General features: G+C 35.7%; 2 protein-coding genes across 7 annotated transcripts in view; one reads left to right on the forward strand and one right to left on the reverse strand.

The window, feature by feature from the left end:
* The window catches only part of TUBGCP5 (tubulin gamma complex component 5), a 379,326-nt gene that overhangs the window by 43,959 nt on the left and 319,014 nt on the right, over positions 1 to 16,353 (forward strand). The window lies entirely within an intron of this gene.
* LOC113411671 (cohesin subunit SA-2-like) overlaps positions 1 to 16,353 on the reverse strand; it is a 53,292-nt gene that overhangs the window by 8,894 nt on the left and 28,045 nt on the right. For all 6 annotated transcript variants that reach the window (XR_015749872.1, XR_015749871.1, XR_015749870.1 and 3 more), the window contains 10 exons: positions 13,767 to 13,859; positions 13,592 to 13,681; positions 12,936 to 13,139; positions 8,782 to 8,858; positions 7,391 to 7,478; positions 7,041 to 7,121; positions 4,702 to 4,794; positions 3,587 to 3,749; positions 2,480 to 2,631; positions 273 to 374 (listed from right to left, as the gene is read on the reverse strand). Coding sequence is in view for 2 of the 6 variants with exons in the window: in XM_026666863.2 (XP_026522648.2) it covers positions 273 to 374; positions 2,480 to 2,631; positions 3,587 to 3,749; positions 4,702 to 4,794; positions 7,041 to 7,121; positions 7,391 to 7,478; positions 8,782 to 8,858; positions 12,936 to 13,139; positions 13,592 to 13,681; positions 13,767 to 13,859 (1,143 nt within the window). In the remaining 4 variants the exon portion in view is untranslated. The remainder of the gene's footprint in view (positions 1 to 272; positions 375 to 2,479; positions 2,632 to 3,586; positions 3,750 to 4,701; positions 4,795 to 7,040; positions 7,122 to 7,390; positions 7,479 to 8,781; positions 8,859 to 12,935; positions 13,140 to 13,591; positions 13,682 to 13,766; positions 13,860 to 16,353) is intronic.

Consider the following 16,353-nt stretch of genomic DNA (forward strand, 5'->3'; position numbering starts at 1 on the left):
GATCCAGAAGTGCACGGAGCAGACTTCCATGATCTGGTAGCTATAATAATAATGCAGGATGAGAAGTCATTTTCATTTTTTTAAAAATCCCCCTTTTAATCAAAAAAGATTGCAATTAGCTATCATGAATCAGGCTACCTTCTGCAAGTGAAGCTCTTTCCTTTGTAGACCACCAGGAATAGATGTAAATGCATTTTCTAAGGTTCATTGCCAAAATAATATTCCTGAACTATTCTCACAGAAAGCATAGCTGTCCAGAAAAATATTCTCACCTGCTGTAAGCAGAGGATCAATGTTCTTGCACTTTGAATTTTGTTGTTGTGCCTTGTCCGGCTCAAAGTCTCTTTAATTATATCTCCAAAGTCATTATATGCCTGTCAAATGCAAAAACAGAACATAGCTAAGGAAGAGTCATAAACTCAGAAATCAGAAGCCCCTTTTTTTAAAAAAGGCTACCATTTAATTGATAACTAGGAATAGGCAATACTAGATGTGCATAAAATGTTTCAAATCTGAAATACTCAAAACAAATTGTGCCCAGCTTAGCAGGAGTGTTTGGCCTTTCTGAACTTGGGGTAGCTGTTTCAAAACAGGTGTTTTGAACTCAAAACTGGATTGTTGCTTGTTGAGAACATTTGGTCTGAACAGTATTGGAACTTTTCCGATATGCCCAGAACAGCTGTCTCACATTTGTAGAAATGTTTCAGGCATGTAATGTTCTGGATACTATTAATATTTGCAGTACAATCTTCCCTATGACTAGATAAAAGTACACAACAACGTCCAAATTCATGTCTACAGTTTGGATAACCAACATTTTGCACCCAGGTGTGCTAGATTTTAATTTTCTTCAGCTCTTGAAAACAATTAGGGAGCTAGAAGTTATAGTTCAAAACATATGGAGGGCAGGTATATAATTGTCTACTCCTAATTTATAGCCTTCCAACCTCAGCTTATTTTGCACATAACTTTATTCTATTTGTGAAATAGCTAATTTATTTAACTCAAACTCAGATTCAATTAATTTTATTAGAATCCATTGCCAATAAAACATGCTTAGAAACATATTTAAAGCAACACAAAACCCACAGAAGAGTAAAGAAGAAAAATCTGATAGTGTTTGATCACATAAAGATTTAAAAAATATTCCACTCAATACTATTGTACTGAAGATCTACAAGTCTTCCATAGAAGTCATAATGAAATTATGAACCGTTGCTATCACCACACCAAGGACACAGTTATATAACTTGCATCATTTACATCAGAGTTCCCCAACCTTTCTAGCTTTGCGGAACGGCGGCGAGTGGTGGTGGTAGAGGGGATGGTTCTGCGCACACAGCCAGCCAACCCATGCATGCAGCTCCATTTGCACAAGTGGTGTGCACACCCCTCACACAAATGGAGCATATGTGCACCTGTAAATGAGGCACCTGCTGATTCCACAGTCTGGTTGCAAACAGCTCACAGTCCACTAGTGGGTCGCGGCCCAGAATCTGGGGAGCCCTGATTTACATAGCACCATTGTAGCATGCCTGATGTCACTTATTCCTTTTGCCCCCCACCCTGCCCCCACCCATTGTACAAAAACACATGTTTCCACATTATAAAAAAGATGTTGAGACTCTAGAAAAAGTACAGAGAAGAGCAACCAGGATGATTAGGGGACTGGAGACTAAAACATATGAAGAACAGTTACAGGAACTGGGCTTGGCTAGTCTAGTAAAGAGAAGGACCAGGGGAGACATGATGGCGGGCTGCTACAGAGAGGAAGGGGTCAATCTATTTTCTAAAGCGCCTGTAAGCCAGGCAAGGAATAATGGATGGAAACTGAACAAGGAAAGATTTAACCTGGAAATAAGGAGAAACTTTCTGACAGTGAGAACAATCATCCAATGGGACAGCTTGCCCTCGGAAGTTGTGGGAGCACCATCACTTGAGGCTTTCAAGAAGAGATTGGACTCCCATCTGTCAGAAATGGTGTAGGGTCTCCTATTTGGGCAGGGGTTGGACTAGATGACCTATAAGGTCCCTTCCAACTCTGATTATCTGTTTCCCTTTTCAAGCATTCATATTAGATATAAGGAACATGCTTTTTGATTAAAAGCAATAGATTTCTAGGCTTTAATATGCCAAGGTTTTCTAAAATAGAGTATAAATGTGTTACTTCACAGATATGGTTGCAATATATATAAATTTTATCACAGATATGGTTGCAATATATATAAATTTTATCAGAAATTATAAAATTTACTTCCATGCAGATTTCCTTCAGAGTGAAACAACAAAAAAGTTCATAAATAAAATAATAAAATAAAATAAATATTTCTCTAGCTATCATTAATTGGTCTTTCATAAAATCTATGGTCATCTCTTTATATTGTGACCCATCCACCAATGGAATAACATTCACATTTACCAAAAAATCAGAGGTTAATTTTATAGTGCTTGGAAGACATCAAGGGGAATATGCCATTACCTTCATATAATGCTTATAGATTTCAGCAGCAGCTGTTATCTCAACAACATTACAGATGATCAATTTGCAGTAAGCTACAAGGAGGCATCGCTTTAAATGCAAAGTGTCTAGCTTCTGGTTTTCCTTTACTTTCACATCACTTTCTGTCATATCTGTAGAGAAGAGTTTGATTAGGTTTCATTCTAAAATGTTAATGAATGATATATTTAAAAAACAACAGACCCAAGTATTTCGTTAGTTCTCTAAACCATCACAATCATATCACCTTAAATGTATTTCCAATAGAAGTGAATATATGCAGCTGAGGGTTGAACTGTAGACTCCTTAGTATTCTCTGAACTTGATGGTTTGTTTGCAAATAGCATCAGTGTGCACTGATGGTGTTACCTAGTCAGGTAATGAAATGTCTGTAAGTGAACAAGCAAGTTCAGAAAGCACAAAAAGACTCCACAAAAGACTGCTTTTTAGATAAGAGATGTTCTTTGCAGACATCATAGTGTTAGTTCTTCACTTGCTATTACGAGTAGCCCTTGACTTTACTACAATTAGGACTGGAATTTCAATCCCTAAGTGGTGAGTCATCACACAACCAGGCTTGAACTGACAACCATTTAACTGTGGTTGTTAAGTAAATCACCATGATTAAGCAAATCACTTGATCATTAAGTGAATCTGGCTTCCCCAACGGACTTTGTTTGTCAGAAGCTGGCTTGTTGGAACTTGGCTTGGAAGATCACAAATTGCAATCATGTGACTGCATGAAGTTGCAACCACCCTAAATGGAAAAGTATGTTTTTGACGCATTTTTTTTCTTCATCTAATTTTTTTTTCTTTTCTTTTTTAATTTTAAGTTTTTAATATTTTTTAAATTTAAGTTTTAATTTTAAATTTTAAGTTTTCTTCATCTAATCTTAGGACTTGTGTTGCAAGCAGATCACATTTTAGATGATATTTATGCAGAAATATTAAAATTTCAAAAGGATTCACAAACTTTTAAGTACTGCTTTTAACTATCTATCTTGTTCTGCTTATCCTGAATGATGGAATACAAAGTGAAAGAAGCAAGCATCACCGGAAAAAGGCATTTACTGAAAAATATTTGCTGACCTTTGGTTTCTACTTCCTCTTCAAAAACATGATGCCGAATAAATAAGAGCATTTTTGTCTGAAGAGATGTACTGGGAAAGTATTCCAGTAACCCAGCAGCATCATTATTGCTTGAATCCTGATGACTTAGAATCAACAGTAGATCACACAGTATCATAAAAGCCTATAAGTACAAACATCAAAAATGACTTACACATCTTTTAAAAAATATTTATCATAATATTATTCTGCCTTCCTTTTTCAATTAACATGCGAAGTGAACTAATTCTAAATTGAAATTATAAGGATCACTGTTTTAAGCAATGCATATTGTTTGTATGAATTTATATTCAACATACTGCAAATCTGCACAAATAATCACATCTATAATCAAAGACAACGAGTAGTCTAATCGAAATACATATCACAGAAGATTGTATAAAGATATTGCTGTTTAAAAGAGTACTGATATTTCCTACAATTCCTCACTTCATAACCACCATTGTGGTTTTTCAGTTAAAAGCAAGAAGTTAGGAAAGACTTTAAAAGCCAATGAATTAATGGTTCAGCCCAACAATTACAGAACAGTTGAGCTTTGTGGATAGGAGACCTCCTTAGGAGTTTCACAAAGTTCCTTGAGAATAATGGCCTATTCAGAAATTACTGTGCTCCTGGGTAGACTTGTACTCTTATTTAAATTATGGATATATGAATTTTTCATAACTCCATCCGTTATCTTGATGTTCCTAGCTTATCTGACTCAAATTGTCTTGGATCTGCAGACTGACTTCTTGGATTATGACTTGACTTGTTATCTTGGTATGCGTTTTGAATGCCTTTTAGATTATCTCCCAATTATCTGGTTTTCTCTAGATTGCTTTTTCTGCTGAATTATTTGATTGAATATTGATTCTAAGATAAATTATAGCCCATCCCAACTATGCTTGCAACTCTGCTAAACCCACTTAGCTGATATGGGACGTCTTCCCAGTTTTCTAAAGACTTTAATATAGATTGAGACACCCCAAAACTAGGAGTGGAGGCATTGTTTTTTAGGTATGTGAACTTAACCATACTGTCATTAATTCAGGGCATGCTACAAATTTTAAAAGAAACCATGTTTTTACAACAATTACCTTTTCACGTAGGTCTCTGTTATAGTGGCTGAGGTAGCTTGTGCAAATATTGCAGTATTGCCTCAAATGTGTCCTCAAAAGAAATATATTTTCCTTTAAAAAACAGAAACCAGAAGAATATGTTTATGTTGTTGTTGTTGTTGTTGTTGTTGTTGTTATTGTTATTATTATTATTATTATTATTATTATTATTATTATTATTATTATTATTATTATTATTATTATTATTATCTCACCATATTAGACGTGATGAAGTTAGGAAAGGGTCAAGTTTTATTTGACTTTTCTTGGTGCGCAAAGCTGAAAGCCAGGCATTGTTTCAATGGGTAATGACCAACATAGTTCAAAGTAGACATCTTGTTGAAGATTATTGCAAATAAGGTATTTGGCTTTCCTTAAGTTAGAAGTACATGCTGCCTACAAGCTTGAGATTTCAACCTGACATTTATTGAAACCATGGGAATAAAACAAGGGGATTTGGGAGGACTGTTAGGATAGGAAAGTTTCTCTTTACTTAGGAAACATCCTTCTTGCTTATTTGAAGCCTCAGATTTCCCAGTCCTCACTGAAATTCTAAAATATCAATATAAGTCTCTCAAATGCTCCTGATAGTTTTGATCCTAAATTTATTTGTAATGAAATTACCAGAGCCAGATGACCCTTTCATATTCAGTGATAAATTTTTGAAATGGTGAACCATGCAGGCAAGTAAGTATATTGTATGGTTGCTTTTCACACCAGAAAATAACCATGGTGTCTTTTCCTCTTATATTAGCAAAACCATAGGAGAAAAAGCTATTTTCCCGACAACTTATCTCCATGCAAGTAGGTTTAAATTTAAATGCCTCTTGTTATCAGTTGTTTCCAAGACAACAAGATGTTCATTGACTATTTCAGTGACAATAATAAGTACTCTTTTCACTAAGAACAATTAGTTCAGTCTAATGGTTCTCATTTTTGAATACTTAAATGAACAGAAATAGATATACAAAATACACCATCAATCAGATGGAAGGCATTGTTAGAGATTTTCATCATACCAGATGGTAACTTTTACCTGCATGAAATCTCATCATTACATGGGAAGTGCTAACCAAAACTAAATATCAGGATGCTGAATTTGTTTCCCAAAGGAGAACTGAAGCAATATCTGGAAGTTCCCTTTGAACTATTCAATATTTCATCTTTGAATGTTACTGGGTTAAAAAAGCTGAGATGTATTTTTTCAGATAATTAAAGTGCTGATGTAGGTTATGAGAAATCTTAGGAAGAAATATGACGCAGCCTGATTAATGTCATTTCCTCTTTATATTCTGAAAATTTCATTTCAAATCACATTGTTTTGATTGGTACAAATATTCAACAGCTTTTCTTCTTATCCTATGTTTAATAATCTGTCACAAAATCCAGACTGTTATGGAACAAACTGGACAAGAAGTTCCACTTTAGTTATTTTCCACAGAATTCTATATACCCCTTAACATATCTCCTCGGAAAATCAAAGTGCCCATGCTAAGAACCAGTAATTTATTTAAAATATCACAAACATTTGCAATATATTTAATTGTTTTGGATACAATCTCATAAGACACATGAAAGAAATTGTACAAATATAAAGCAAGGCTTTAATGGGATTTCCTTGCTTTTTCCACTATACATCTACAAACTGGATACCCCACCTATTGCGACATGCATGTTGCAAACTAAAGCAGTTTATAATAGTAAGAGTGAATAAATAAATAAACTAATAATATATATCCCAAAATTATATACTTTTTAAAAATACATACAAATTATATTAAAAAGCAATCTTGGCATGACTTTCTACAGCTTGCGGCCATTATACATATGATCAAAAAATATCATGATCTTATCAAGGTTACACTGATTTCATAATTCATAGGTTATTTATACCTAAACTTGTTATCCTCCAAATTAAGATGGCCCTGATATTATACATTGAATATCATTCTATTGAATTAGTAAGGAAAAATTGAAATAGAATATATTTTGTATAAAAATGTCTAATCTGAACAATTGTGTCTATGAACTACCTCCTGTATTAGAAGTATGAGTTTGAATATTATTATCACTCTAAATCATGGGTGTCCTACCTTTTGACTTGCCTAGGCCTCAATGAGTGAAGGGGAATTGTCTCGGGCAGCATATAAAATATAATATAGTTAATGTATATAAATCACATAATAATATTGGGAGGCTGTATTACTAGCTGTCCAGGGCCGCAGGTTGGACATCCCTGCTCTAAACTGACTAACACAGATAGATATGTTTTAAAAAAATCTTGGTAAGTAATTTCTAATCATTGTTATGAGCCAAACCTTGGAAGACGGAGACTCTGTCATTGAAGGAAGCTGCCAAAGTAGTGCAAAATAAGCACACTGTAAAGAAGGCAAAAGAATCTGCAAAAGAGACAAACAAGCAAAAGCATGATCACAATTTAAATATGTCCTATCCAGAGCCCACAAAAACTTGTATTATTATGATAAATCTAATGTTTTAGCTGCAACACATTACCATGAATAATACAGGCTGAATCACTGAATTAAGAAGGTGTTTTGCCAAATTAATTAATTTCATATCAGCTGAAATTCACTTTAATAAAAGGCAAAATTAGGGATGTTAATATTTAACAAAGATAAACATATATTCAATGCTTGGTTAAAGTTACCTGAACAGGTAAAGGTTTCTGTTCCAACTCAGAAACAAGTAGTTTATACATCTTGTCATACAGGTTCCATTTGGTGAGATCATGGGCACTACATAATCCAGAAAGAAATAAAACATAAGCCCAAATCTTTCAAAGAGTCCTAACAACTTCATTTTGAATATTATGTTCCTACTGACACACACACACACACACACACACACACATATTCATTTCAAGCAATTACATATAGGTATTTGATTTAACTTCTGCTAAAATACTTTTATAACCAACATTTTGTATTAGAGTAAGTTAATGCATTGTGTTGAGATCATCTAGCATACATCTAGGGATTAAAAGGCTCAACGGGACATTTTGTAAAGAAATTAAATTTATCCAAAGAACAAATATAAGCAGTCATAATTTAATGCATGGGTGGGGCACAGAATTTTGAAACCTTTTACAGTTTTCACATAAACTCTTTGACTATTATTTAAAAAGAAATTTTAATTCTAACACTAACATTTTAACCAGGGAGCTCACTCTCTCCTCCCTCCTTGTGCTTTGTCTAAGGATCACAGATAGCATATTAAGAGATCACCAAAGGTAGAGGGGTCAAAATGTTTGGTCCAGTTTTCCAGTAAACTGAAAGGGAGAAAATGGATGCTATGTCTCAGAAGGCTGAAGTCAAAAAGTAAGCCAAGCAGACAATGAAACGGAACATATGGCAAATTTATGTAAGAAAAGCTTTTAATGAAAAGCTTTTCATTAACCTCCACTCCTTAGCCTGAATTTCCACAGTATGGCAAACTAGCCTTAGAAACTAGAACTCTCTAGTGATAGCAAATCACACCTGAGCTATTCTCAAGTACCCCATTAGTCTTAAAAGAATTCTTCCCCGCAGCACTGAGCATTGCTTCTTTCAGCCTTTGATACTTGATTCTGGATCACCGTACTCCTCTGGACATAGGGATTATGCCCCAAAATCTAGGCTGCTATATGAAATGCTAGGTCTGAGAGGTTGGTTGTTCCCCAATAATCTCATGGGGCTTCAATGGCTTATCAAGCCACTCTCATTAGATCCTTTTTCTCAGAAGACAAGCCATTTAAAAGTACTAAAGTTATTTTAAAGGTTGTAATGGGTCTTAAACATTCATTTTCTCCTACATCCTTACATCCTTCCAATTCAAAACCAAAAAAAAAAAAGGGGGGGGGGAAGGAGGCTGAAAATTTTCATCCTTGTTCATTCCAGAGGGGAGTCTGTGATCTGTAAATGAGAGAGGGAATCCAGACCACTAGCTACAACTTGGTTCTTTCTCTTTGACTGTGAGGGCAAAGCACGTAATTCTAACTATACTTGGTTACACAGCATCAAAATGTGAAATGAGCTATTGGAATAAAAAAAAAGATCTCACTTATGAAAAGCAGCTATTTGTCTCAAAGAGGAGGTCAGATGCTGAATTCCTTCTTCTTCTGCAGAAACACCGTCTTCCTAGAATCATATGCAGAAAGGACAGAAAAGGCTGAGCTGTGCTTGAATAGCTAATTGCCTGTGCTCATTGGAGGCTTGCCATCCATGTTTTTCTATTGCTTGCAGCTATTTAACATTTGAACAAAATGTTAAAATCTTCAGAGGTGAAAGAGACTAGCTGTATCCCTGTCTCCTCTTCTCTCACACACCCATATCCATGGGTCTATGCTCCAGCGCTAGGTACAGTCCCCTTCCAGTTCTTTTCATTTCAATGATTGTTGATGTTGCATGCGAGTTGCCTTAGCAGAAATGAAAGGGAGGATATAAATAATTCTAAAAATCAGAAACATTGTAATAGTACTAATAAAGTTAGGTCTTCAGGGTAGTCCAGACAGGAAACCAAAACCATGTGTAGTGATAATTTATTGTATGGTTACAATAACAGAAACTTGCCACACTTGCCCTATCCCCTTACTGTCCAGAGAACTAGAAAGTTTCCTTCTGGGACCCTTTTTCCACTCTCACTCTTCCTCTGGACTGATTCTGTTTATCAGTCCATTGTCTAGGCTGTACCTTTTCTTCTTGCCTCCCAAGGATATTATCACAACCCATTACAAATAATTATTGTTTCTTTGGTCCAATATGTGGTTTAGCCCCCAATGCCCCTTTAAAGGTTGACACCTCAAAAGCCCTATGTGGCTTGGGACTGGGTTATTTGAAGGATTTTCTTTTCCCAGTCACATCTACCTATCCCACTAGAGGAAGGAAGCAAGGAAATATTATAGGTCTCCTCTCCAAATGAGCTATATCTAATGGAACTAAGAAGGGCCTTTTCTGTGAGGGTTCTTCCCTATGGAACATCATCCTCATGTTCCTTGGTAATAAGATTAGCCTCCACACTGACACTCTTTCACAAGGCCCTGGAGGCCTAGTTTTACCAACAGGCCTAGGGAACCCAGAATGCGATGGAGCCCATCAAGTGGCTTATTTGATTGACTGGTTGTTCTCACCAGGAGATAAGGGTATTGTTTTTTATTGTTTTTAATATATTGGGTTTTTATCTTTGTAAGACTACAGTAATCACTGAAATTATTTGGACAGAGAATACATTTTCTTAAAAAAATAAACATCTAGTAACAGATAAGCAGCCCTTTTGCAGTAGCACTAGGAAATGTACTGTCAAATCTTACAGAAATCCCTCCTACTTGGTTTTCATCCTAGATAGCTGATGGTTTGTTAAGATATAAGATACCCCTGAATAAGAAGGTATTAAATCCCAAGACAGGTAGTGCTTCCTTTCCTCTCCCTGAGTGGCATGAATGGCCTTGGGAGATCTGTACTCAGTAACTACAATACATCCAAGAAAAGATTATGCATCAAGAAAATAACTCTTTCTTTCCTTTGGGGAGACCATTCATTTGATGATGCAGATCATATATTTTGGCTGCTTAATCACAGTGGTCAAAATGGGTATGCTTTTAGTCATACAAATTATTGCTAAAACACTTTTTTAGAAGAGAGACTGGTTACACTTGGGCTGTACAGACAGAAGCCTTTGAATTCCATTGTTCTAAAATTACAGGCATACACAGAATTTTAAAGATCATGGAAAATGCAGTAGTTATTGACTATAAAATAACTTAATGAACAAGGAGATTTTATTAAAGTGTCCCTTTCCTGCAGTCTTAGAAAGCAATGTCCAACTGCTATCTAATTTTCACAACTAAAATTGAATTCCTCTTTATTTTTTCCCATTCTGGTTCCTTGGTTCCTGAAGTTCTCCTAGTTTTCAAATTATTTATAAAAGCTTTATCTGTGTTTTCATTGTTAACTGCAATTCCAAAATGTTTATGTGATCAGATTATAGAAATTAAGATGTATAATGCAAAAGTTTGCTGACCTCATTGATTAAACTGCAAGGGTAGTGCAACATTTATTATTCTGTAGTATCCACAGCCAAAATAAATAAGATGTCTGATTCTGCCTAATACGTTTTTTTTAAAAAGCTATCAAGATGAACTCTTCCCCAGTGGAATGACATCTGTTAGTCATGGCACAGTTGATCAACTGTTGTTGAACTGAGTCTGCAAGCTATTCATATTTCCAACAGCTGCTCTTATATTCTTAGAACTAACTAAAACCTTTTCAAGTATTTTTACAGCCCCCTCCCCCAACATATGCACAGAAATGGAAATGCAAAAGCCATATTTAGCATTTAAAACATCTTACAAATATTTTCAACCAGCAATTTACACGTACAATGGAACTTTAAAACCAATGCAAGAGACTGTTCTTATAAGCCATGATATGAAACAGGAGTTGTTTTATTTTCAAAATTAATTCCTCTTTTAATCTTTTCTGGGTAGATCTCAGTAGCCAATCAACAAAATACAGGCTTTTAAATAATCCAATAAAATATAACTTTGTCAAAATAAAATAAATATAACACTGTCCTTCCATTTTATTCTTATTTTTAGCATCAAGGGGAAAAAGTGGTTCATACGGGTTTTAGCTGATATAATGTGCTTTCACACTATTGTACATACTTTTATATTTTCATAATATGCTTTTATTTTGTTATGTAACACTGAACTATTTCTTTCAAGAAAGGAGAAATAGAGTAGGAAAGTCTTAAATAAAATATTTTTAATGTAAATTTTGGCAAGAACATTCACACTCCAAAGAAGCATATTAAATTCTAATATTAATTTTTTCTACTAAAATATTTCATGTATTAGTCCTGTAGCAAGTGCGCAGATATGTGCCTGAACAATCTAGTATATAAACAACTGGTTCTAGGCAGTTTATGCCCAAATCAAAATATGTGTTTTGATAGTTTCAGGAAAGAAAGAGAATTATTTTATGGTTTGTGGAGAAAAGTGGGAAGACGCACCGGAAATTCTAAAAGGGGGAAGGGGAGGATCTGTGAAGGAGTGCAGGGATGCAAATGTCACACTGGGATGTTGGCCTAACAGGAAGGAAGGAAGGAAGGCCCTGGGAAGACTCGCTGGGAGTGTTAGCAGGAAGCGTAATATTCAGATTAGCTGAAGAGAGATAGAAAAAAATGGCCAATCTTTGCTCTAGTTGTCTATAAAATGCCTAAACTCGTTCCAGGTTTTATTTCTGCCAAATCACAGCTAATCCAAAACTGTCTGATGTAACTTCCAGAATGTGATAGTTTATTCTTATGTTGAAACAAAACTTTTTGTGGTCAATGTACAGGATTTCTGTACACCCCTTCAGGATTGTAACATATTCTTTAAAGGAAACAAAAGACTAATACTAAATTTTGAATGACTTCATACATGATCAGTCTTCAATATTTTTGCATATGATGCACGTTTTCATTTAATCACATGTACTACTGACTTGCCTTAACATGTACAACACAGATATCTTTACTAATTCAGAGGTATCAATAATAAAAGTAGCTAATTCTTTCATGGGTCGTCTGAATTATCCTCACAACTGGAGGGAAAGGAACAAATGAACTACAGAAGGGACAAGAATCTCAGTATTGTCACTGGCAAACAATCATATGTACAAAATATCAGATAACCTTCAATTCCTATTGACATATAGGGAGTGCAGTGACTCAGCCATTAAAGACACTGATTTTGTCAGCTGGAAAGCTGACAGCCCAGGTTCAACAACCAAGCACCACACATGGGGTGAGTTCCCATTCTTGCTCCAGCTCCTGCCCACCTAGAAGTTTGAAAGCATGCAAATGGGAGTAGATAAATAGATGCCACTTCATTGGGAAGGTAACAGCATTCCATGTGCCTCATTGTCTAGTCATGATGGCCAGATGACCATAGAAATGTCTTCAGACAACGCTGGCTCTCTTGGTTAAGAAACAGAGATGAACACTGCCCCCTAGAGCTGGACATGACTGGAAAGGGGAAAACCTTTTACCTATTGACATTATTTAATAGGTTTTTTTTCTAGTTGTAAATTAATCATATATGAAGATGGCACTTACTTTTATACCTCACCAATATAAAAACAATGTATTTAACATTTTAGGGGGAAAAAACCCACTATTTTGTTCCAGATATCTAATTTTTGCTTCTGATTAAATACAAAGCTCATATTTACCTTATGCCAAAAAATGCCTAGTAGTTGATCTAATTTCTCCACCAATTCATTCACCAGTTCAGTTCTAGCAAAAGCCACTTGGTTATGAATGGTAAGTTCTTCTCTGGAAAGAATACTATATATCCTGGAGCAGGTCTCTAGGATATTCGTGTTGGAGTGTATCAATACAATGGCCTTTACCTCTCTCAATAAAGCATCAATGTTCTGCAAGAAAAGGAATTATTAATATCCTAAACAATAGTAGATTATTTAAACCAATGTAGTCCACAATAGTACTGAACTCCATTTGAATTTAGGAGCATATTTGTTTAGCCATAAATGCAAACAGTATAAAATAAGAAATATAAGGTCTAATTCACGAATCAGTTTATCATCAAATCTCACAGAGCATCTAGAGTAGTTAGTTTTGACAAAATAAAAGGTGAACAATCAAGAAGATTCCGTATCTTCACAGTCTGAAAAATGATCCTTCAAATGCTTTCAAGTGAAAATGCTTTTGCGGCAAAGGCCATGTTTTCTGACCATGTCCCAGGCATCAAACATAGTAATGGCATTTTCTTCAGTAGTTAAAATGAATCAATCAATGGATGACATTTTTTTTCACCACATTTCTCCCAAATTCTCTATCTCCCCATCTTTCATAAAAGTGAATTCACCTTATTGAATGAACCAGTATTGTACCGCTCTAAATCAAAATACTGTGAGATCTGCAGGAGGTTTGTCACTTTTTCTGTTTCTAGTGAATACTGCAAAGGAAAACAGGGTATTAGTGTGCTGCTGAAATTCAAATTAGTTATTGAATATGCATTCACGAGCGCAGCTGCACGTTACCTTTGCCAAGAGTTGAGGAAGCACCACAATAAAGTGTTCAGTAATTTTAGCACAATCTTCCATTTGTATTTTCTTCTCTTTGGTAGACAAGATCTATTAACAAAGCACTTTGTTGTGATTATCATCATGTCACTGTTCATGATTGAAATGAGCTGCTGGATTCAAATTCTGTATTGCAAATTACTAGGTATGAAAGTATCAAACTGCTTGAATTCTGTGTCTGATTTATTTAAAAAAAAATCATTTTTTTTTAGCATGGCTATGTACTGAAAGGAAAGTTAACTGCTTTGAATCCTTTTTCTATTCTAAGATATATCCATGTTTGAGCAAGGGAATAGAGAACACAGATAAAGAAACCTCTAGGCATTCCAAACATATCAGTGGCTTAGAAAGTGTTCAGCACTTCTAGGTTCGAAGAACAAGTTGTGCATACCTCACAACTCTTTCAAGAGCAACAAGCTGGTACTCTTTAAGATCATGGCTAAATAAACTGTCCCACTGGCAAAACAGAACTGCTTTGAACTTGTAGTTAATAAACAAATCTTAGAAGGTCAGAGTGATTTGCAGTTGCAACATGATCATGGTTTGTTTCCTGTTTTAACATATACACTTAAACTTGCATATTATTCCAAACATAATAATAAACTGTGATTTCATCCAGATTTCATCCAAGCATTCCATTAAGTTCAAAGAGGGCAGGGAACTTATAAATATCAGAAATGTTCCCAAACCCCTAAAATATCCTTCCTAACTCAGTGCCTTTAAGTTGTGTTGACAACATTCCCAGCCAATAAGACTTCAGACGTAGATTTATTTTTTTTCTCAAAAAAAAATAATAGTTTCTTTTTCATTTTCAAAAATCTGTTATTCTCCAGGGAAGTTTTTAAAAATCTAAGAAGTGTTGTAAACAATACTTTAAAAAAATTCAAGAAGCTAATGCCATCCATATGTTATACATATAATTACATATAATTGTCATTATTTAATGATTGTTAGAATAATTCTCATCAATCAACAAACCAAACTGATTACACTTAAATGTTTTTACTCAACTTAAGCCCGATCATAAATATTTTAAGATTTTAAAGTAACCTTGCCTTTTATAACTTATGTAAAAAAATGATGCATGTGATTTGGGACCTGCTCACTTCTGAAAACATAATCCATGCATTTTTGAAAGATGCATGAACTACATATAGTGCCATTCATTTATTATGGGATGTCTGACTCTCACCAAACCAAGTACCTATCCAATAGGAGCTCAACCATCACTCTGCCCAAAGCCTGGGAGAATGCCAGGTCATTAATAGTGAACTTACTGAACATTATCAGGGCCCTCCAGATCTCTGGAGGGATAGCATAAGACCTGGTACCATGACAGTGAAGGCACCCTTCCTAGCTCTAACAAGTTGACATTTTTAACTGATGGGACCTAAAGTGTGTCCATTCTCCCTGATCTCACCATCCAGTCCCTCGTGCAAAAAAAGCCCTAGCCCTTAAAGAGCTTTATAGGTAATAACCAGCACCTCAAATTTTATGTGGAAACCAACTGGTAACCAATGCAACTTGTAATGTCATGAGGACACCTAGTTCTAACTAGGCATGTCCAACACACAACTGTATTATGGGCCAGCTACAGCTTCCAAATAGTCTTCAAGGTCATTACATATAATTACAATAATCCATCTGTGAGATGACTAGAGAGTGAGACTGACTGAAAGGGTATCCTAGCCCCTGAAAGAATACGACCAGGACACAGTGTATGTGAGGAAAGACTCTCTTGGCCACAACAGGCACTTGTTCTTTAAGTAGAAGCTGTAAATCCAAGTCAACTGTCAGGTGGTGCAGCAGCCTTAAAAAAGAAATCCATTCCCTATTCCCACAAATTCTTTGGATAACACATAGCCCTTCAAGTAAGCATTTAAGATTGTTTCTTAATACTGACTGCTCTACAATAATCCTGATATGGCATTGGTCATGATTTTGGATGACCTCTACTGTGGGCAGAATGGGGCTTGGGCATCTACTTGACCTCTTGGCAGCTTTTGATACCATCAACTTTGGTATTCTTCTGGATCAGCTCCGATGGGGAGGAACAAGCCCATTGGCTCCAGGATTATGCCAATTTTAGTGCTGGGTGGGCTGCACTGCCCCAGACAGAGCCAATGCACAATCTGGAGGTTGTTCTAGCCTTCTGACTCCTGCTCAATGAAAATCTGGCAATTGTGGCTTTGAGGGCCTTTGCACAGATTTGTCTTGTGCACCAGTTCTGCCTATTCCTGATCGGCAGTCCTACTTATATTCACTTATGCCGAATCACCTCTAGATTGAAACTACTGCACTGTGCTTAACATGGTGCTACCCCTGAAAAATACCTAGATGCTTTAGAATGTAGGAGAAAGGGCAATTATATGCGCTCCTAGACCAATGCATGTCACCTCTGCTCTGTGAAACATCCAGGTCCAACTCAATGTGCTGGTTTTAAACTTTAAAGTCCTTCATGGCATGGCACTGAGCTATCTGAGGAACCGCCTCTACTTGATTGTTATCAGTCTGCACCATCAGATCTGACAGATAGGACAAGTTG

The sequence above is a fragment of the Notechis scutatus genome, chromosome 5 (assembly GCF_049901735.1).
Source record: "Notechis scutatus isolate UNSWTSFEM ecotype Mainland chromosome 5, rNotScu1.2, whole genome shotgun sequence".
Taxonomy (NCBI): Eukaryota; Metazoa; Chordata; class Lepidosauria; order Squamata; family Elapidae; genus Notechis; species Notechis scutatus.